This window comes from Cynocephalus volans, chromosome 8 (genome assembly GCF_027409185.1).
Source record: "Cynocephalus volans isolate mCynVol1 chromosome 8, mCynVol1.pri, whole genome shotgun sequence".
In the NCBI taxonomy this organism is placed as follows: domain Eukaryota; kingdom Metazoa; phylum Chordata; class Mammalia; order Dermoptera; family Cynocephalidae; genus Cynocephalus; species Cynocephalus volans.
This window is the reverse complement of record NC_084467.1, coordinates 17,760,713-17,782,346: the sequence shown is the minus strand read 5'-3', so window position 1 is coordinate 17,782,346 and position 21,634 is coordinate 17,760,713. Positions and strand designations below refer to the sequence as shown.

Genomic DNA, 21,634 nt, shown 5'->3' with positions numbered 1-21,634 from the left:
TGACAATGCAGAGGCTAGCTCCCTGCCCACTCCAAGGGAGAACAGCATGGCAGGGGGAGGTGTGGAGGAAAGAGGAGGGGGCAAGAAATCTCAGGGAATTTCCTTACGATAGAAGTGCCATTATCTGCTGGCTCTTGAAAGACGAATAGGAGTTTACTAGGCAGAGAATAGTGAGAAGAGGAGCACGTATTGAAACGTTCCTTATCATTATTACTGGTCTAACGGTATCTGGAACTGACATGAAGGTTAGTGGCCCAGCAGGAAAGGTGGGAAAATCTTGAAGACCCGCACTTGTCATCTGAGGTGTGGCTCGCACCACTCTCTTCGGTTTTCCAGATAACAAAATAGTCTAAGTCAGGACACCAAACTGGCTTGAGTAGAGTCCAGGAGGGAGCTTCAGGCATGGCTGGATCCAGGTCCTCAAATGATGTCCTCAGTCATCCACCTCTTGCCTCCGTCTTCCTCTCCAAGAGCTCTGCCCCAAACGTTCTGTCCCCATGTGTTGACAACAACGCTTCCTGCACAGAAAGCCCAGCAAAAAGGTGGCTCCCTTTTCTCAATATTCTCCCACAAAAGTCCTGGATAGACTCTTGGTGGCCTGGCATGACTCACATCTTCACTTTTAGAGCAATCACCATTACCAGAGAGAATGGAAAAATGTCGACTGGCCAGGCCTGGGATGTGTGCCCACTCCTGGAGTGGGGGGTCGGATACTGGGGGGAGCAGTATCAGCCCCTCCAAATTGTGGACAGTGAGTGGGGACAGGAGGTCCCCAAAGGAATTGGGAGGCTGCTGCCAGGAGAAGGGGATGGAGCCTAGCAGGTGAGAGCTGTCCCCTCAAGGCCAATGTTCTTGGAGCTCAGGTCCCTCTTTGCCCAGGATTAATGGGTGTCCAGCTCCCCTTAGATATAGTACAAAGGCTGGATGCCCACACAGCACATGGGCATCAGTCAGACTTGGCTTCCCACCCCCAGGCTGTGTGACCTTGGGTGACTTATTACTCCTCACTGAGCCTCAGTTTCCTCCTCTGTAAAATGTGGTGAGTCTTTCTAAGAGAAGACACAGAGAAGAGGCCGTGTGAAGATGGAGGCAGAGATATGAGTTATTCTGCCACAGGCCAAGGAATGCCAGGAGCCACCAGAAGCTGGAAGAGACAAGGAAGGACCCTTCCCTAGAGTCTTCCAAGGGAGCGTGTCTCCGTCACACCGTGGTTCCAGACTTCTGGCCTCCAGAACTGTGAGACAGTACATTTCTGTGGTTTTGAGCCACCTGGCTTGTGATATTTCGTGGCAGCAGCTCTAGAAGACTAATATACCATCTGAAATGAGAAATGATCTTATCTATTTATGTATTTATGCTCCATCTTTCTCCCCAAGGGATCAGCTTCATGAGGCCAGATGCCATCTGTTTTTGTCACTGCTGGGTCCCTAGTGTCTAGAACAGTACCTGTTGCATGGTAGATACTCATAAAGTATTTGATCAGATCAAAGAATGGGTGAATGCGTGAACCCCTCCACCTGGCATTCTCAAAGGACCGTTCTCAGTCTGGCCTCAATGTGGCTTTCCAGTCAGGCCCTCCTTGAACTCCTCCGCCCCACTTCTGAGGCATTTTGTTTCTGGCAGATCACTCTGGTGACAGACCATGTGTCCACCACCCACTTCTCATGCCCAGACACACACATGCTTGTTCACACTATTCCTACAAGGGCAGTGCAGCCCAGTGGTGACAAGCTTGGAGGTGTGGGGACCGAAGACCTGGCTTCAGCCTGGCTCTGGCTTGCCCTTTGGCATCAGTCCAGCAGGCCCCTCCCCTCTCAGTTTCCTCCCCTGGAAAATGGGGATAGGATCCCTATCCTCTTGCGTTACTCTCTGTCTGGAACACAGCAGGTGCTCAATCAATGGTAGCTGTGGTCAACTCTCCTTGGATGTCCTGTCTTCTCCGAGAGGCTGTCCTGAGTCCAGTCCTCCTGCAGGAAGCCCTCCCTGACCACCCCCAGCCCCACTCCGGCCCTGCCCAGCACAGACTCAGACTCTGGGAATGGCTCCCTTGCCTCGGTGCAGTCTGTGTGGGATCATGAATTTTCTTTTCCTGCACACGCAGCCCATCTCCCCAGCCACCTCAGCCGTTGGCCATGTTTTAATGAGGGTGCCTCTTTGTGAATAAGGAAGCAGGCCTTTGAGCTTCCTCCTGGGTTCAGCTGGCTTTGATAACTGCTGACAGTCGGGCCGGAATTCAAGTCTGGACGCTGCGGCCACTTGCTGTCGGACCCTCAGCAGGTTGCCTCCCTTCTCCCAGCCTCGGTTTCCCTGTAAGTATAAAGGGCCTTAGCAGAGCAGACATTCTGATGTAAATTAGCCAAACCATGATTTCAGGGAAATGTCACATGAGCCCGTTTCTTTTGCAGTGTCTGCTTTCTAAATTTCACAGACAAATCAGCAATTCTCCCCAGTTCACTGATGAGGAGCGTTGAGGCCGAGGTAAAGAGACTTGTCCCACACCCTCAGGTGTGGGGCAGAGGGGGCATTTGAACCCACATTGCCTGACTCTTGGTCTCACTTATTCCTGTGACCCCAAGGCCAAGGTTAATTGGGAATGCTTACAGGCAGTTGGTGACATCTTGGGGGTAAATTAGGGTCAGGACCCAAGGCCTCTTCTATTCTGGGACGGGGACAGTCTGAGAGCTTTGGGCAGGAGGTTAGGTTCCAGGATTCGGAAGAGGGACCATTTGCAAAGGTGAATAAAGTTCTTCTACAGCTCCTCGAGTTGCTCAGTGGCCCTGGTTCTGGGGGATGGGGGTGTCTGTGGAGTCCATGCCCTTGGCATGCACCCACTGCACACACAGAGGAAGACACGAGGCTTGGAGAGGAGAAAGGAGGTGCCTGAGGTTAGTGACACAGCTAGAACTGGACCCAAACCATGGCCTTGCACTAACTGCACCCTTATGCTCCAGAGGGGGAACATGATCAGTGAGGGAAACTCCCAGCAGAGCCCCTGGTACCTGGAGGGGAACAGAGACAGGCTCAGAGTGACACCACCAGGCTCCCTGCAGAAAGTGTGTCATGGGCCAGAGTTGGGGGAGGAGGGAGCAGCCAGGAGAGGGGAGAGTGTGAATGTGAGAGAGAGGAAGAGAGACGGAAATGGAGAGAGAAAGCAGGGGGAAAGGTAGGAAGGAAGGAGGCAGGGAGGGAAAGAGAAAAAGAGAGAGAGAGAGAATCATAAATTCACTTCCATTTTCTGAGCAGAGCCCATTTCCAGATCTAGGAGAATGGAGTTGGGCAGAGGGGCTTACCCAGCCAGCTTTGACAGGAGCATAAAAGCACTAGTCACCCTGTCCCCTGCCCTTGTCCCCTGTGTGGCAGCTCAGTGGGCAAGGCATGGAGGGCCAGATCCCACTGAGTGGGATTCAGGGCCAGATCCCATCGAGGGATGCGAGAAGGAGATTGGAAGCCTGGGCTGTGCTCAGGAGCTAGGAGATCTTAAGCAAGTCCCAGCCCCTTTCCTGAGCCTCAGTTTTTGAATCTGTGAGATGGTCAGAGCTGGGACCCTGTGTGCGTGTGTGCACGCGTGTGTGTGCAAGAAACAGCATTTGGGCTCTGATATTGTGGATTCCACTACTCCCGGCTCTGGGACTCACATGGGTGGAAGGAGGCAGCTGGTCCACAGTCCTCTCCCTGGAAGGGATTCAGCCTGGGCCCCAGCTGCTGTCCCCTCCCTCTCATCCAGCACCTCCTGTCCCCAGCTTCTTCCTTACTCTGCCACACAAAGCCCAACCACATTAATAGGCCAGCCATTAATGGGTGGAAATTCACTGTTTCCATCTCTTCCTATTCTGGGATCCATCCTGCTCTGGGCCGTTTAATACCTGCAGCTGTCATAACTGGGCGCCTATTGTGTGCCAGGCCTGGAGCTAAAGTCTTCAGTAGATCACCTCATCAAAGCCTCAGAACTCCGCTCTTCACAGGTCCACACTTTATATTTGAGGAAAGTGAGGCTCCTCAGGTGAGGTGACCGGCCTGAGGACCTGCAGCCAGGAGACAGCAGAGCCCAAGGTTGCACCTGGAGGTATGGGGGCTGGGACTGAAATGCAGGGGAGTGGTAGAGCCAGGACTTTATTGGGTCTATGATTTTGAGCAAATCTCCTTCTGTCTGTGGACCTCTGTTTCTGCATCTGTCAAAAGGGTTGCCATGAGAAACAGATGGTTGTAGAACCCCTGGCATAGAGAAGCTCAGCAAGCCTCAGCTACATGGATGAATGAATTTAGATTCAGCCCTGATCTGAGATCCCAGCTCAGCCACATAGCAGCTGGGTGACTTGGGCAAGTGACTTAGCCTTGCTGAGCCCACTTGTAAAATAGGGTGCTGCAAGGAAAAGATAGGAGTGCATATAAAGGACCCTATTGATGCCTGGCATGGGAGGGAGGACCTTTGGTCCAGCTCCTCCCCCACTCTCCCCAGTCCCTTGCAGGGGTGTGGGAAGGGAAGGCGCAGGGGAGGCAGGGATTAGCCCTGGGTCCCCTTCCTGGGGCGGCACTTTTAACCACAGCCTCCCCCAGGGATCAGCCCTGTCCCCTCCCAGGCCCCGGGCCAGGCCTGTGTTTGCCGTGGGGATCTGGGCTGGCCCGGGCCCCTGTCTTTCATTCCTGGGCTCCCCGGGAGCAGATGGGCCGCAGTGGGAAAGCGCGCGGCGGCTGGCCCTCAGAGGATTGGCGCCCTTTCTTCCCACCCTTTGTGCCGCTCCCCGCAGGGCCGCTGGCGCCCAGACCACAAAGGCCACTTGTTTGGCCGCCTCTGGGGGCGCAGGGGTCACAGCTGACAGCAGCGCCCTTGGAGATGGCGGTACCCCGCTGAGCGGGAGAGCCCAGGGCACCTGGAGCACCCAGGCTCCGGGAAAGACGGCAACTCCTGGGCTCTCCATTATGTACCCCCACGCCCTATGTTCAGTGAAACATAGGGGGGCTGGGTGCAGGGAGTAGGGGGGACCTCTAGGGTAGTCTGTTAGAAGGGACAGTCTCAGAGAGGGTCTGTATACATCACCCCCATCACCGTGCTGAGAGCCTATGGCCCAGAGAAGGCTATGACTTAGCCAAGTCACACAGCAAGTTAGTGGCTGGGCAGGACTCACTCCCAGGGTCCCCAGTGCCCAGCAAAGTTCCCTGTGATCTTGGAAATGTGGTCTCCCTTTGCTGTCTGTTTATTCCTTGTGGCTGTGGGGACCAGGAGAATCTGAGAAAAGGAAGGCAAGGGGCTGACAGAAGCTGGAGTGACTTAGCAAGCTGAAGCTTGAGCCCCAGAAGGGGCAGTTGATGACATGGTTTGAGGCCAAGCTCCAAGTAAGAGGTGGAAGATGGTGAGAGGAAAAGGACAGGAGCGATGTTGCCCATGAGTTCATTAAAAAAATTGTTGGCTGAGTGCCCACTCTCTGGTGGGTGCTGAGGAAACAGAGAGATAAAATCAAGTCCTGCCCTTGGGGCCCCATGTGCGAGGCAGGCAGGTTTGTACGCAGCCTGCTCTAGTCCAGGTTTCTCATCCTCAGCACTTTGGACAATTTGGGCCAGATAACTCCTTGTTGTGAGGGGCTGTCCTGTGCATTGTAGGATGTGCAATAGCATCCCTGGCCTCTACTTAGATCTCAGTAGCACCTCTGTGCTGTGACCCCAAAAAATGCCTCCACACGTTGCCAAGTGTCCCCTCTGGAGGGTGGGGGGAATGGGCACCGTCACTCTGGTTGAAAACCACTGGTCTCGACCACAATCCTGGTCATTTGTTTATTCATTCGACACATGTTTCTAGAGCTCCAAGTGTTTGCCAGGTACTGTTCTAGGGACTGGGGATACAGCCGTGGAGTCAAGCTCATGATTATTGCATTGGCCTCCTTGAGAGAGTGAAATATACCATGCAGGGACAAAATGGGGGTGAGTGTTACCAAAAGGCTCCTGGAGGAGGTGACATTTGAGCCAGGACTAAAAGGATGAGTAGGAGGCACTGAGACAGAGAAGATGGGAAAGAGGACATTCTAGGGTGAGCAGGCAAAGTGCACACCCTGTATTCATTCCCCAGAGATTCTCTGAGGGCCTGCTGTGTGCTGGGCATCTCTCTGCAGACAAAGACAAGCCCCTTCCGGCATGTAGAGGGCTCAGGGCATGCTAAGAAGGGTCTGCACCCTGTCTGAAGGCTGCCTGGGGATCAGGGAGTGCTTGCCAGGGGAGAGGAGACAGGAGCCAAATCTTGAGGCCGAGCAGGCAGGAGCTAGGCAGGCAGGGGAAGGAGAGAGGAGATGTGGGCAGAGGAAACAGCCTCTGCACAGGCTACAGAGCCCGAGAGAGCTTGAGGCTTGGGGGTGGGGGGGGCACTGCAAGGAGGCAGCTGGGGCGGGAGCACAGCATTCTGACAGTAGAGGGCAGCGAGATGAGGCTGGAGTGGGAGGTGGGGGAGAGGGACCCAGCCAAAGAGGCTGGACTTTATCCTGGAGGCACTGGGGGGCCACGGAGGACGTTTGAGCAGGAGAATATTTTTATTTTAGAAAAATCATTCTGGCTGTGGTGAGGAGATTGGGTCAGAAGGGAGCAGACAAGAGGCAGGCAGATGGTTGCAGCGGTTCAGGAGTGATATCAGGGGGCAGCACACGAAGAGAGGAGGGGATGGGTCCCACAGGCACTTAGGAGGTGATAGCCTTAGGCTATGGGCTTGAATGGGGGGCTGAGGGAGCTGGTGGAGGCATCTGGGAAGATTATGGGTGTCTGGGAGTGCAGCCCTGAAATGAATTACCAGATTAGAAACACCAGATAAAAGACTGAGCAGAGAAAGATATATGTCCATGAATCTCAGAATACAAATTATTTTTGAAACTTCGCTTTCATGCATCATCTTTAAATATTGATAACCAACAAGCTATTTAAGGAGCTTAATGCTGTGTCAGGCACTGTTTTAAGCACTTCATGTGCATCAACTCATTAAGTCCTCCAAACAACTCTACCGGGGAGATACTATCATCTCCTTTTTGCAGATAAAGAAACTGAGGCAAAGAGAGTAAGTAGTTTGTTCAAGGGTACACAGCTAGCAGGTGGTTGAGTCAGGTGCGGTGCTATCAAAACGTAGAGTTTGTTTAAAGCCTGCTTAACTTTGGCTATTTATAAAGTCCTGTAATCTTCATATAAAAGTCCAAGTGCAATGGCATTTTATAGGTTGTGGTCGAGGTATGTAAACTGCAAAATCATCTGGAATTTCAGGGAAACCCTACACCTAGGCAGTGACTACTGCCACCTGGTGGCGGTGTACTCCATCAGAGCCATGACAAAGGCCAAGCCCAGTTTCTTTTAGTGTCAGATTTGTGAAACTGCAGGTCAGGGTGATGAGAATATACTACCATAGGCACTCCTCCTATGAAACTGTGTCCTCCATTGGACAGGAAGAGGGAGACGAGGCTCCCAAAGCCCAGGCTGCAGGGTATACACTCTGAGGGTCTGTGATTGTGGCTCCTCAGGATGGGGTTGCCATGCCCTATGCAGACCCTCATCAGTTCCCTAGACGACCAGCATTAGGCATTTCTGAAACAGCTGGTGGGAGCTAGGGGTGGGGTGGGGTGTTACTCTGCAAACATGGGCTGTACCCATGACCCGACCTTCTAATCCCAGGGCTTAACTGACTTCATTAACTCCAGGGGGCTTAAGAGAGACTCTCTCCCCCCAATCATTCTCTGTCAAACCACATACATAGAAGTCCCATTCCTGGAGGCTGCACAGGAAAACCTCTTGCCTGAAGGCAGGGGACTGGAGGTGATGACCCTTGGATGTGAACCCTCTACTGACTGGTAAAAGGGCAGGATCTGCCTCACCCCCCTGCCTGCCAAGGGGCAGTGAGGGAGAAAACTGGGTGAAAGCAGAGCATGCTGGGTAGCCTGGCCAGGAGCTGAGCGGTCCAGCCTTCCACCCCCCACTGTGGTTGTCATAGCAACCGAGTGGGGGAGGGAGTAGAAGAGGAGAGACCACTCGCCCCTCAGACAATGGGAACCTATTCCAGGTCACCCTTGGTCTTGTCCTGAGGGACTTGGGGTGGTCACCAGTTCTGGGCTCTTTATACTCTGCAGCACTGGGATTTAGGGGAGCAGTCTGAAGCTCAGGCCAGGCCTGGGGGCCCTAGAATGGGGGTTGCAGGCAATATCTTCTCCCCTGGAAAATTTCAGCCCCACTATAGCCTCGTTCTTCCCGGGTCCCCCAATCCCCCAAGATGAAGTTGGGCTCATTTTCTGAGCTCCCCTCTACTGAAGAGCTTGACCTAATGTTGGGAGGTGAGCGGCAAGCGCAGGGAGGAGGCAGCAGCCGCTTTGGGGACAGGCCAAATATTTTATGAGTAATTTAATATCTGGAGCACGAACCACTGAGCAGAGAACCCGTCAGCTGCCTAGAGCAAGGAACTGATCTGGTCCTCATAATGCAGAGGCCAGGAGGGGGTACTGACAGGGACGAGCCAGGGGCCACAGGGAAGTTAACCCTTTAAGGACCCTGGGAGGGAGCTAGCAAGGGGCAGGGCTGTGTATCTGCTATGCAGCAGACACCAAGCCATGCAGTTTCAATGGCTTGAGCACTTTGAGCCTGGGAGGGAAGGGTGGCCCATTGGAAAGGCACCGGCTTTCAGACACAGGGACCTGAGTTTGGCTCCCATAAGGTGTATGACCCTGTACTAGTAACTCCTCCTGTCTGAGCCTCAGTTTTCTCATCCATGAAGTGGGAATGATAATAACAGTACCTACATCACAGATGAGAATTCAGTGACAATGAATACAAAGCACTTAGTGTAGTGCCCCAGACAAAGCAGGTGCTCAAAAAAGGACCTGTCCTCATGACTCTGATGCCTTGTGAACCTCACAACAGCTCTTCAAAGCCCCAAATGCCCTTCGTGGGTGTCTCCCCACCACCCAGCTATGTCCTGGGGTGGGGGCCTGAAGGGCTTTTGTCACATTCTGCACTAGCCATAGTTGTGTCCTCTTCTTCTGGCACGTGCTTTAGCCCCCACTCAGGGTTTCTGTCCAGCTGGTGGCGTGGAAGGGTCCTGGGCCCCAGGTCAGAATCCCAGCCCAGCCACATTCCAGCTGTGTGACCAGGGCAGCATTTCATCTCCCTGGGCTTTCGTTTCCTCATCTGTGAAATGTGAGTAACAAAACACCTTCCTCGTGAAGATGCTGTTACAGTTGATGGAGATAATTCTGTAAAGCTGCTGGCTCAGAGCCTGTCACATAGTAGGTGCTCATTAAACAGTGCTCTTCATCATCGATACTTCAAGAGAGCAGCTGAAGGGTCAGACTATCTTACTCCATGTCCCAGCTGTGCTGTGCATGAACTGTGAGGCCTTGGCCAAGCTTTTCAACCTCCCTGCACCTCAGTTTCCATGTGCATGAAATGGGCATACTAATAGTACCTACCTCATGGAGATTAAATGAGTTAAGACATATGAAATGTCTAAGATGGAGCCTGGAACAAAGGAGGAGCTCAGTCAATGCTAGCTGCTATCATTCCCTTCTTCCGAGGTTAAGAAGCAGTTTGTGAAAAGGAATCTCAGTTCCCCCGCCCCCGCCCTCACCCTGCTGTCCCTGGGACTGGGAGGTGGGTCTCCCCACGCCACCTTTATCTGGGGCTCGGGTTGCAGCCTGGTGAACTCACTCCCTGCTCTGGGTTGACCTCTCAGCCCCCCTGGGGGACTCCAGCAGCATCAGGGGCTTCCCTTGCCATGGCTTCTGCCCCTGTGTTAATCATCAAATCTCCCTTTTTTCTGCAGCTTACTCCCAGCCATGGTTTCACTTCCTGGAAGAAATTTGATGGGCCAGAGCTGAGGAGACCCAGAGATCTTCTGGTCCAGCCTCCTTGTTTTTACATATCGGGAAACTGAGGCTCAAAAGGAGTAAGGTGGTTCCCAAAGCCGCACAGCAAGTGGACCCTCAGGCTAGGATGTAGGGACAGATCTTCCCATTTCCAGTCCAGTGCTACTTCTCCACATCAGGTTGCCCCGGTGGGCCTGGATGCAACTACTGCCCAATCCCACTGAGAAGGAGATGCAGGCCCAAAGATGTGTGGGGAAGTGCCCACAGTCCCGTAGCCAACACAGGGGCCCAATTCCAACCCAGGCCTGGGAGCCCCAGATCTGAGCAAGCTCTCTGCCCCTGTCTGCAAGAGAGGCCAGCAGAGACCTGGACAGGCCAGCCTTGGCCTCATTACAGTGTTCCAGAAGAAAGAGCCCAGCCAGGCCAGGCATAAGGCCCCCCACCCACATTTTACAGGTAAGGAAACAAAGTCCTAGACAGTGGAGTCACTTACTGAGGTCACACAGTGAGTCAGTGACTCTGGGACCAGTGCTCCTGCACCAGACTCTGCCCCCAATTACTTATTTTAGTGTCATCTCAGTGAGGATCTCAGCCTCTACCAGCTTGGATCCAATTAAAGGGACATTTATTGAGCACTTATGTATACAAAGCATGCAGCTCGATTCCCCACTGCCCTTTTTTTGGTTTTCCTGGTTGCAGTGAGTGCCTGCTCTGTGCAAGGCACGACCCTGGGTACCTTATAAATGTTATCTTTACTTTCTTAATGGCCTATGGACACATGTATTATTGTCCCCATTTTATAGATGAGGAAACTGAGGTTCTGAGGAGAAAAGTGACTCCAAGTGACACAATTATCTGGCCTGGTTGATGGCATGCTGAAAAACTGTCTTCCTGTCTCTTTTCCATTCTTACCCCCACATCCTAAGTTCTCTTCCCCACTCCAGGCAGGTCCTGAAAAGGTTCCACCACTGTGAACTTGCTCTACACAAGCCGTCAATGGCCTAAGCCCTGTAAAGCAGAAGGAATGAAGACATATTTTTCAGGTCTCCTTCCCCAGAAACCAGCTGAGGCTGGGTCCCGTCGAGGCTGACATTTATGTACTGTCTTTAATCACAGTAGCTGACGTATTCCAAACAAGGTCTGGAGACACCTTGTTAACGAGGGCTCAGCTGTCTCTCCCATGGTTACCTGTGCTTATAGGGAGAGCTGCCCTGAGAAGAGCTAACTCAGGAACTGGAGCCTGCAGACAGGCCCGCACCGTGGTGCAGCTGATGTGTCCCTGAGAGCTGCCCTGAGAAGAGCTAACTCAGGAACTGGAGCCTGCAGACAGGCCCGCACCGTGGTGCAGCTGATGTGTCCCTGCTGCAAACCCTGCAGATGCCTGGGTGGCTGAAACTCAGGCTGGAGGGAGAAAGGAAAAATTTGTCCCAAAGTGGGCATGGGATTTTGCAGTTTGCAAAGCCTTTTTCTTCTTGGAGCTCATCTGAACCTCACAGCCACCCATAGTCTCAGGTTACAGATAAGGGTGCTCACATTTGTGTCCTGTATGGTGTGTGGTTCTTTCTAATAGCCATCTTTATTGTGTGCCTACTATGTGCCAGGCAGGGGCTCTCCATATGTAGCTCATTTAGTGCTCATAACATTAGCCAGAAGAGCTCCATTTTGCAGCCTAGGAAACAAAAGCTTGGAGTTCAGGGGACTGGCTTGCCCAAGGTCACCCAGCTAGGAAGTGGCAAAGCTAGAATGAACCTGGAGGGTCTCTTGTGAGAAGCCAGTGAGGGGACGTGATGAGCAGCTGGCCTGGTGCCTGACACATCATAGGTGCTCGGGTCACTGTACTTTGCTTCTTTCACCTCTTTCTGCTGGTCGGTGTGTTCACTCTCTCCCTTGCTCTGTAGATACTGTAAGGTGGCTTATAGGGATAAATATATGATGAGGTGGCATAAATGAGATCTGAGAAAGCAATGGGAAAACGAGGTGAGGGAGGCAGAAGACATAGAATGGAAATGACGAAGGAGGCTTCCAAGAAAATGTGAACCAGAAAGCCTGCGTGCTCGCTGCTGGTGGGTCCCTCTGGAGGTTCTCGGGCCTCAGTTCTCCATTGTGTCGTTGGGGAATAAGCTTCAGCCTCCTTGCCTCTGGGTGGGGGTGACAACGTCCACGTCAAGGGGTGTTGTGAGGATGAAATGGGTTAATGTCTGTATGACTGGCACATTCATGATGCTCAGTTAAGTTTCTCCCCGTCTGCCTCTGTTTCCCCTGAAAATGCCAAGGCTTCCCGTGGAAATTGTCCCAAGGGCCTGCAGAGTTTTATTACATTCTCTGCAGGCAGGACACAGTTTTGACATTCCTTCCATCTTGCTTTTCTTCCTTCCATTTGACAGCTATTCACTGAGCATATATTATGTATATCTGTCTCCAGGCCCTGTACTCTCTGGAGTAAGAAAGATTAATCAATCAATTAATTAACTAACACATCCATGCTTTCTATTCATTCATTTGCTAAACATGAATCTTCTGGGCTCTCTTAGCTGTGAAATATCAGCTTCTGACCTCCTTTGTGTCCTCCTGGGTCCTGGCTGTGTTCTGTGTAGCTGAAGTTTCTAGATAAGTGAGGTGTGACTGGGGGACTTGGACACTGCTTCCTCCCTGGACGGTGACGCTGTCATAACTCTTCACCCTTTTCCTGTGGGTTTCACCAGGAAGCAAGTTCCCCTAGTTCCTGATCTGTAGGCTTGGGGCAGGCCTGAGAATCTGTTTCCTACACAAGCTCTCCGGGTGAGTCTACAGCAGCTGATCTAGCTCAACACCCTCTTTCTGAGGCTCAGAGAGGGGTAGCAACTTGTCTGAGGTCACACAGTAAGTCAGATTCTGGGGCCAGCCTTGAACAGGGAGCTCTTAACTTCCCATCCAGTACGTCTCCTGCTCTGCCAGGTCCCCTCGCTGTGGCTGTCCCTCCCTGGATGGGCCCTGCTGGGTTTCTTGAACAAACACCCCCTTTTCTCTTGCATCTGGCCAACAGGGCTGTCTATGAGAATTCCTCCTGGCTACGTGCAAAAATAAACGCAGCTCGCAGCTTGCTCTGAAAGGAGGGCATGTGTTTGTGCGTGTGCTGGGTGGGGGTGGGGGGGGAATTAAGGCAGGGCACCTGGTGCCCAATTGTCAGTAGGGGACCAGAAAGTCGAGGATGTGGAGGAGAAACAGGAGGGAGACTACAGTGCCCAGCATCGGGGAAACAGACGATCCACCCTTAGTCCTTTCCTTTGCTTGCCGTTGAACTCCCTCACCATGGCCATCAGAACATAACCACAACCACTCCAATAGCAACAACACCAGTAATAGGTTAATTACCTACTGCTTGCTATCCACCAGCCCTGATGCTAACCACCGCCAGTAGATGAGAGAATTCAATTTCACAACAAATGAGAATGCTGAACCACTGCTCCTAACCCTGGCTACTTCAAGTGTGGTCCCAGCTCAAGCTCCCGCCCGAGACCTACTGAATTAGAATCTGCATTTTAGCAAGACCCCGGGTGATTTTTGTGCACATAAACTTTGAGGAGCCTCACACCATCACAGCACCCCAATTCTGATAACAACCTGCCATTGTAACTACAGCTAAAACTTGTGGAGAACTTCCTGTGTGTCAAAGGCTTTGTACACAGAATCCTATTTAATCCTTGTCAGCTTTCTGGGGTGGGTATGATTATCAGCCCATGTGACAGAGGAGGAAACTGTAATCCAGAAAGAGCAAGTAATTAGCCCGAGAACACAGAGCCTGTGAGTGGTGGGATTTGAACCCAGCCTCACTGAGCCCTCTGTCCTCTTTGTTGCTGAGCCCCCTAGGCTTTCCTCCCCCGCTGCACTTCTCGTCTTGTGTATGTGTTGACAGATAAGAAATCCATCTCCCCTTTCCTTGCCCCCATATAGCCATGGGACTCTGGAGGGAAGAGGATGAGTCTACTACTATTCACACCTTTCACGTCCTATTAGCTCAGCCCTCTGGCTGGGGGTGAAGGGCTATCTGCATTGGAATCACTTGGGGTGTTGGAGAAAAGTGCAGATTCCTAGGCCCCTACAGATCTTGGCTGATCTAATAAAATCAAAACATCTGGGATGGGTCCCAGACAACAGCAAGTTTCCAAGGGATTTCGTTGCCCACTAAAACTGGACACCCAGTGCCTCAGATCACATGGGGTAGGGACTGCAATGCCCATTTTACAGTCAAGGGCACCAAGGCCCCCCATCAGTGTCCCAAGGCTGGAACCTGGCAAGCTAGCCTAATGGCAAGAGAACTGTCTTGGGAGTCAGGCGGTTCTGGGATCAAGCTCCTGAGCCTCTCCTCCGAGCTTGGAGCCATTTTTGGAGCAAGAACAGGTGGCAAACTACAGCCCGTGGACCAAATCTAGCCCACAGCCTGCTTGTGTGCAGCCTGCTCGCTAAGAATGGTTTTTACATTTTTAAATGACTGGAAAAAATATATTTTGTGACACGTGGAAATTATGTAAAATTCTAATTTCAGTATCCCTAAAGATGTATTGGAACATCACCACACTCATTTATTTATATATTGTTTATGGCTGTTTTTGTATTACAAAAAGGGGTTGGAATTGTTGCAACAGAGTCTGTATGGCCCACAAAACCTGAAATATTTTCTATCTGGTTCTTTACAGAAAAAGTTTGGCAACCCCCCGGGCTAGAGCAGTGATTCTCAAACTTTAGCTGCGTGGAAATCTCCTGGAGAACTTGTTAAAACAGATTGCTGGGCCCCTCCCCCAGACTTTATGATTCAGCCAGTCTGGGGTAGAGCCAGAGAATTTGCATTTCTCACAAGTTCCCAGGTGATGCTGATGCTGGGACAACACTTTGGGGACACTGGTGTAGAGGAACTCGGGTCTTCAACCTGATGCTCAGCCCCACCGGGGAAGTTCATAGCCCACCAGAGAGGAGGGAGGGCTGGGGAGAAGAGAAGTGGGAGGGGATGAGCTCCCACGGCCCCACCTGACCACCCATCCCAGCTCCAAGCCGTCCTTCTCCTGGTGTCTGCTCCCCCCTGGTGGCAGTGAGGCTGGAGCTGGCCTGGCACGTTCAGCCTTGAGAGCCGTTCTTCCATTTGAAAACACATTTCAAAGCCTTCAAAGTTTGCACATCCTTTCACCTAGGGGATCGAGTTCTAAGAATTTAATCTAAGAAAAGAATCCAGGACAGAGAGTAGAATGGTGGTCACCAGTGGCCAGGGGGTGGGGGAATGGAGAGATGATACTAGAAAGGTACAAAGCCCCAGGTAGATAGAAGGAAAGTTTGATTTTTTTTTTTTTTAGATCTATTGCACAGCATGGTGAATGAATATAGCTGATAACTGAGGACTGTACCTTTCAATATCATGAAGAGAGTAAATCTTGAATTTTCTCATCACAAAAAATGTCAAATATTTGAGGTGATGGATAGGGTAATTGGATAGGGTAATTAGCTTCCTGTAATTATTCCACACTGTGTTCAGAAATCATAACATCACTTTGTACTCTGTAAATCTATACAACTATAATTTGTCAATATATAATAAAAAATTTAAAAGAAAGAAATCAAGGATATGTACCAGGAATCGTCACCACGTTGTTTGTAAGAGGGTAAAACAGGAGACCAGGTCACTTGACCATAGCCACACAGCTGGTAAGAAGCCCAGGCAGGATTTGAACTTGGGTCTGACTCAAGAGCCAGTGCCCTCAACTGCCACCCAGCACAGCACCTTGGGGCTGCCATAATGAAGCATCGACCCTGGAGCTGAATTGCCTGGTGCTGATCCAGGTTCTAGTACTTACTAGTTGTGTAAGTCACTTAACTGCTCTGTGTCTCAGTGTTCCTATCTGCAAAAGGGGAGCATAATTGTAAAGGTCACAAGGGTTAACATGAAGTATTGAAGTACCTTGCACCGTGTGAGCTGTTTGTTATTATTACTTATTAAGTCTCCGCCTTCATTCTTTGCCCTTTACCCTCCTTCCCTCTTCTTAACTGGCTCACAGCATTGTGGGTCACTGGGAGGAACATGCTGGTCAGGATCAACTGGGCGTGAAGGTAGAGAAGCCAGGATTCGGTGTGGTGTTCAGGAGGTGGCAGCCATTGCTAGGGCCTGAGAACTGCCTCTGCCCCCGGGACTGGCCCCTGTAGTCTGGGCAATAGTGCACAGACTTTCAGCACTTGGACTGAATAGACCTGGATCTGAATCCTGGATCCGCTGTGTGACATGGGCGAGTAACAGCCCCTCCCTGAGTCTCGGAACGCTTCACTATAGAGTGGGAGCAGGAGGAGCAGAGCAGTGGTTCTTCAAGTGTGGTCTTTAAAGCAGCAGTGGCAGCCGCAGCATACGGGAACTGTCAGGAAATGCAAGTTCTAGGTGATTCTGATGCTCGCTCAAGTTTGAGGACCCCTGGGTTGTGGTGACTGTCAGAGGACAGAATGCTTGCCAGGAGTTTAGCTCACTAACCATGAGCTGCTGTTGTCACAGCCCTGTCCCTCCTTGGCTTCAGCTGACTGGGCCAGGAGTACCCTTGTTCCAGGCTGCGCCAGTCAGATCTCCCCTGCTGGGGGAATTGGGAACTGAAGATGTTAGACTCTGTGTTGCTTCCATGAGGGATAGGGAATAACTGCGGGTCAAGCCATCCTTTGGGGATATCCACTTGCTCTAACAGTGGAGAGGGCCAGTCTGCAGAGAGAGGCCCAGAGAAGAGAAGTCTCAGAGGGAGACATGGCAGCCCAGTCTGGGGTCATCCCTGTTTGGGTCCTGGCTGTCCATTCACTGAGACTGGGCTGTCCCACCTGCTCCCGGACACTCCTCATAAGTAAGTCCCTTCTTTTCTGCTAAGATGCTTTGAAGGGGATTCTGTCACTTGCAAACAAAAGGGCTCTGGCAAGTTGAGGGCTGGCAATCAGGGTCAATGTGGTGCACAAGGTCAAGGGTCACATCTGAGGTCACCTCTGGACTCCCAGGCTTTGATGAAACCTCACTCTTCTCCCGGAGAACTGGAGGGGTGAGCCCTCCCCACTGGTTGGAAAAGAACCACAATAAAGGTAAAGAGTTTGGATATATTGATGTTTGCGTAAAGCAAGGGATTGGGGGTTGGCCAGTTGGCTTAGTTGGTTAGAGTGCTGTTTTATAACATCAAGGTCAAGGGTTCAGATCTCTGTACCGGCCAGCTGCACCGAAAAAAAAAAAAAAAAAAAAAAAGCAAGGGGATGTCTGTCTGTAACGGCCATGGCTGAACACACAGAGCCCTGGATTTCTGGCAGACAGGAGGGCACTGGTATGAGTGTCCTGACAGGGGGGTCTGGTAGAGGAAAGGAGGCATGGTCAGGGTGTATGGGTCAAGGGTCAAAGGAGTGTTGGTCCTGCAGCAGAGCCAGGCACTTAATAGTAGCTCCTGAAACAAGCAGGCATCAGTGTGCAGCTCTGACTTCTTGGCTATGGCCAGCTTTGTCTTGTCCTTGCAGCAAGATGGGGTGCCCTGCACATGTTGGACACCAGCAGCCAAATCTGCCCTTAGGGTGAGGTGTAATCCTGCATAGATGGGACCCAACTGCAGAGGCTCAAGAACACTCACTCCTGAGGTCTGATGGGTTCAGGTGAAAGGCCAGGGGACTGTGGAGGAGGCTGCAGAAGGGATTCCAACAGATGTGGGTGGCAAGGAGGTACTAAGTCTACAGGTTTAGCAAGAACTTTGAGACAGACAGAAGCAGGCTCCAGTCCCAGCTGTATACCTGTCAGCAGTGTGACCCTGGGCAAATTGCTCGCCCTTTCTGAGCCTCAGATCCCTTGTCTGTAAGAAGAGGATAATACTACATACTTCCTAGGGGTTGTGTTGGGGATTAGATGAGCTAATGTACATAAAGCACTAGATGCACAGTAACTCAGTCATGGTGTGGTTATTACTATGTTAACTATTCTTACTAGACTCAATGGCCAGGCAGAAGTTTGTATTGAAAGGGTTGAGCAGCAGAAAGAAGGTCCAGCCCCTGAAGAAAAGATTCAAGGTCTCGGTTGGAGAGTCTGAGGTTGGAGCTGGTCACCAGGGCCAGACCTGAGGCCCAGGAGATAGGGTAGAAGCTGCTTCCAATGAATGGAGTCCTGAGAGATGGGCCAGCCAAACAGAAGGCCAGACTGGGGCTGTGGCCCTATGAGAAAGGCGGGAATGCCTTAAATCCCTCCCACCTCAGGTCAGGACTGGTTGAGGGTCTTGATGGGGTGGGGCTAGTAGGAGGGGCTGAGGAGAACAGGCCCAAGGCTGGACTCCCATGGGGTCCTATTCCTGTGGTCTCAGCCAATTAGGCAGAGTCTTTATTGAGTGGCCAGTGTTCATCTTGGGCTCTGTGGGGGTTCAGAGATGAGCGGGTTAAGGAGCTCACAGCCTTCCTGGGGAGATAGGGTGGGTGTGAGTGCAAAGCTGATGCAGGCTGTGCATGCTCAGAGCTGAACAAGTGAGAGATGGGGCTAGAGGAGGACAGAGGAGTGAGCGGTTGGAGGGCTGAAATGGTCCAGCTTCAGGGAGGAGGTGTAGCTTGAATGAGGTTTTAAAGGATGGCTAGATAGGCAGAGTGGAAGGCTTCTAGGTGGGGAACAGTGAAAGAAAGGACACTGGGGTAGGAAAGCATGGGCTTGTTTAGGAGAGAGAAAGCCCCAGTGGAGTGAGGCTGGAAAGCCAGGCTCATGGGCTGGGACTATATCCAGTGGGCAGTGGGGAGCCACTGAAGGTTATTGAGCAGAGGACTGACATTTGTTCTAACTGGATGACTGAGCTTGTGCTAGGCTGGGAAGATTTTGGAAGAGAGGGCATGTAGGGAGAATCTAAAGGAGAAGATTACTGTCCCAAGACTTTGGAGGAGGACCCCTTGATCCCTTGGTGGGGGTAATAAGAAGTTACAAGTGCAAAGCCCCTTCAGGGGCTGGCCCAGCATGTTGCCTTAAAAGAGGTCTCAGGACATTGGTGGGAAGACCTGCCCTTGAATCACAGCTCTGCTGTGGGATTGTGGACAATCCCCTCATCCCTCTGATCCTCGGTTTCCTCCTCTGTAACAGGGCACGACGCATCCTATCTCCAAGGAGGAATGTGAAGATTCATGAGAATATGAGGACAGGGTCTAGCCCAGTACTTGGTGCATAGTGGGTGTTCCCATCCCTGCCTCCCACTGTGTGGCTGGCACAGAGCAGGACACAGACAGAGGCTGGCCTTCCAGCCACTTCCAATTAGATGGGGGTCATTCATTCATTCATTCGTTCATTCATTGCTCAGTCATTCATTCCACCAGCAATTCTGTGCACCTACTATGTGCCAGGTGCTGGGACACAGAGTTGAATTAGACCACTGTCCCTTGGCCTTGAAGAGTTTATTTACTCATTCATTCAGCAGTATTCACAGAGCTCTACTGTGTGCTTTGACCAGCAAGCGTGGTGTTGGGGGTAAAGTGAGCATTGCTGATAGGGGAGATGTGGGGTGGACATGGATCAGCTCCATGGTCACACCTCCACATCCGGGAAGAGCAGGAACCCAGAGAAGATGCTGTTGGCACTCTCGATGCCCAGCAGGGAGTTCTTGTCAGTGGCCTGCAGGTAGACGCTCTCCCCCTGGTTCAGCTTGAGGACCACGCCACCCGTGGTGACCTGGAAGGTATTGTGGGCGTAGTCGCAGAAGGTGACCACCTTCTGTGGTTGCTCCTGGCTGCGGATGAGATTCACACACAGGTTCCCTCGAGAGCTGGCGTGGTAGGTGAAGTAGTAGAGGCCGGACACCTTGCAGTTGAACTTGCCGCTGCGAGGCTCATAGTTGTTGTTCACGTTGGTGATTACACGGTCGAAGCGGATGGTCTGGTTCTGTCTCAGGGAACTGAGCATGGTCCTGGTGGCAGAGAAGGCTATTTTCTGCGTGGCTTTGTAGTCTCCTGATTCACCCTTGGGCCCAGGGGTTCCCGTGGGCCCTGGGGTACCTTTAGGGCCACTGGGACCTTTGGGGCCAACTTTTCCTGGATTCCCAGGAATCCCTGGGTCCCCCTTCTGTCCAAACTCACCGTGGTCTCCAGCTAGCCCTGGAAGTCCTGGAAAAGCAGAGACAAGAGAAATGAGAAGACCAGAGGTCACTGAGACCAAAGGAAGGAGCCCTAGGCTGGGACCCAGGGAAGGTGCCTGCCCCTCTCTGGGCCTCAGCCTCCATCTGTAAAAAAGATGTGGGGGTGTCAGAGAGGGCCCCTGAATCTCCTTCTAGCCCAGCTTTCTGTGTCTATGATATGCTTGGCAGTAGTGGGTACGGATGCTCGGGGGGAGGGGAGTGGCACCTCCCTGAGGAGGGTGCTGGTCCTGCCCTCCTCACAGCTTTCACTGGCACCTGTTCCTGCTTTAAGCCTAAAGCAGGGATGATGAATTCTTGGCACATGTGCTTCCCTCTGCACTCTCTCACCCACAGCAGACATCCTTAATCAATCACAGCATTTGTTCTTGCTGCACTGGGAAGTGGCCTTTAGAATTCTTCTCACTCGACCACTCCAAGAAGCCACTACCCTTTGTTTTGGCACAAAACAACGTAAGACAGAGCTGGGGTTTGATTCTATTTTCCAGTAGAGTGGCAGGGTACAGTGCCTGAGAACGTGGGCTCTGGGGCAGACAGAGGTGCTTCTCATGTCACATCTGCCACTGTTAGTTGTGTCATCTTGACTGAGTCACATTCTCTGAGGCTCAGCTTCCTCATCTGTAAAATGGGGATGATGATATTTTGTGGGATTGTGAGGATTACATGGGATTACATGAGCAGAGTGGCCAGCACAGAGTGTGGTTCCATACCATAGGCTCAATGAACAAATAAATTACATTCTACAGAGGGTTTTTCATGGTGGAGAGTCTCATCTGAACCCCATGACAACTCCATAAAAGAATCATTGTCCCCATCTTACCGGTGAGGAAGTAGCCATTCAGAGGTGAAGCCACTTACCCTGGAGATAAATGCAAATCCAGGACTGTGTGACTCCAGCCATGCTCTCGCTACCTGGATTTAGTGGTAAGAGATTCCATGGTCTGATCTCAGCCTCAACATTTACTGGGCTAGCTTGAGTAAGTCAGTAGCCTTTCTAGACATCAGTTTTGCTGTTTGGAAAATGGGAATCAGAATTTCCTCCTGGCAAAGTTATCAACAAGTTGATGGATTTGCATGTGCTTCTGCAATCTCTAAGGGAGGCAACTGTAACTTGGTGGGATGCAGGAGGAAGGGCCTTGATCAGTGACACTAGTGTGTCCCCAAAGCCCACAGTACCTTTCTCTCCCTTTATTCCTGGGGTTCCAGGTTGGCCATCGGAGCCAGGTGCTCCAGGGATGCCTGGAATGCCAGGGATGCCCAGGGTACAAGAGCAGGAACTCTCAGCCTGGGGCACATCAAGTAGACCCAGGAGCAGCAGCTGAAGCAGCACTGGGACATTGCCCCACGGTGTCTTCATCACCACACTCTTTCAGCTGCCTCCTATCGGGGGAGAAGATGTGGGAGGTTACTACCATGGTGACTCCTTTCCTCCATCCATCCATCCATCCATCCGTTCATCCATCCATCCATCCATTATCCACCCATCCATTTATCCATCCATCCACCCATCCATCCACCCATCCATCCACCCGTCCATCCATCCATCCATCCATTTATCCATCCATCCATCCATCCATCCATCCATCCATCCATCTATCCATCTATCCACCCACCCATCCACCCATCTATTTATCCATCCACCCATCCATCCATCCATCCATCCATCCATCCATCCATCCATCCATCCATCAATCCATCCATCCATTTATCCAT

The 21,634-nt window shown here is 51.8% G+C and overlaps 1 protein-coding gene across 1 annotated transcript; it reads right to left on the bottom strand.

The window, feature by feature from the left end:
* Positions 1-19,190: 19,190 nt before the first annotated feature.
* C1QB (complement C1q B chain) lies at positions 19,191-21,278 on the bottom strand. Its single transcript, XM_063107086.1, has 2 exons — positions 21,098-21,278; positions 19,191-19,892 (listed from the first exon to the last, which is right to left on the bottom strand). The coding sequence occupies exons 1-2, from the start codon at positions 21,276-21,278 to the stop codon at positions 19,318-19,320; spliced, it is 756 nt and encodes a 251-aa protein (XP_062963156.1). The 3' UTR covers positions 19,191-19,317.
* Between the last annotated feature and the right edge of the window lie 356 nt (positions 21,279-21,634).

Coding starts and splice junctions, on each gene's coding strand:
- C1QB (XM_063107086.1), bottom strand. CDS start 21,278: ATGAAGACACCGTGGGGCAATGTCCCAGTGCTGCTTCAGCTGCTGCTC. Junction 19,893..21,097: donor AGGAATAAAGGGAGAGAAAG/GTACTGTGGGCT, acceptor CTGCTTTTCCAG/GACTTCCAGGGCTAGCTGGA.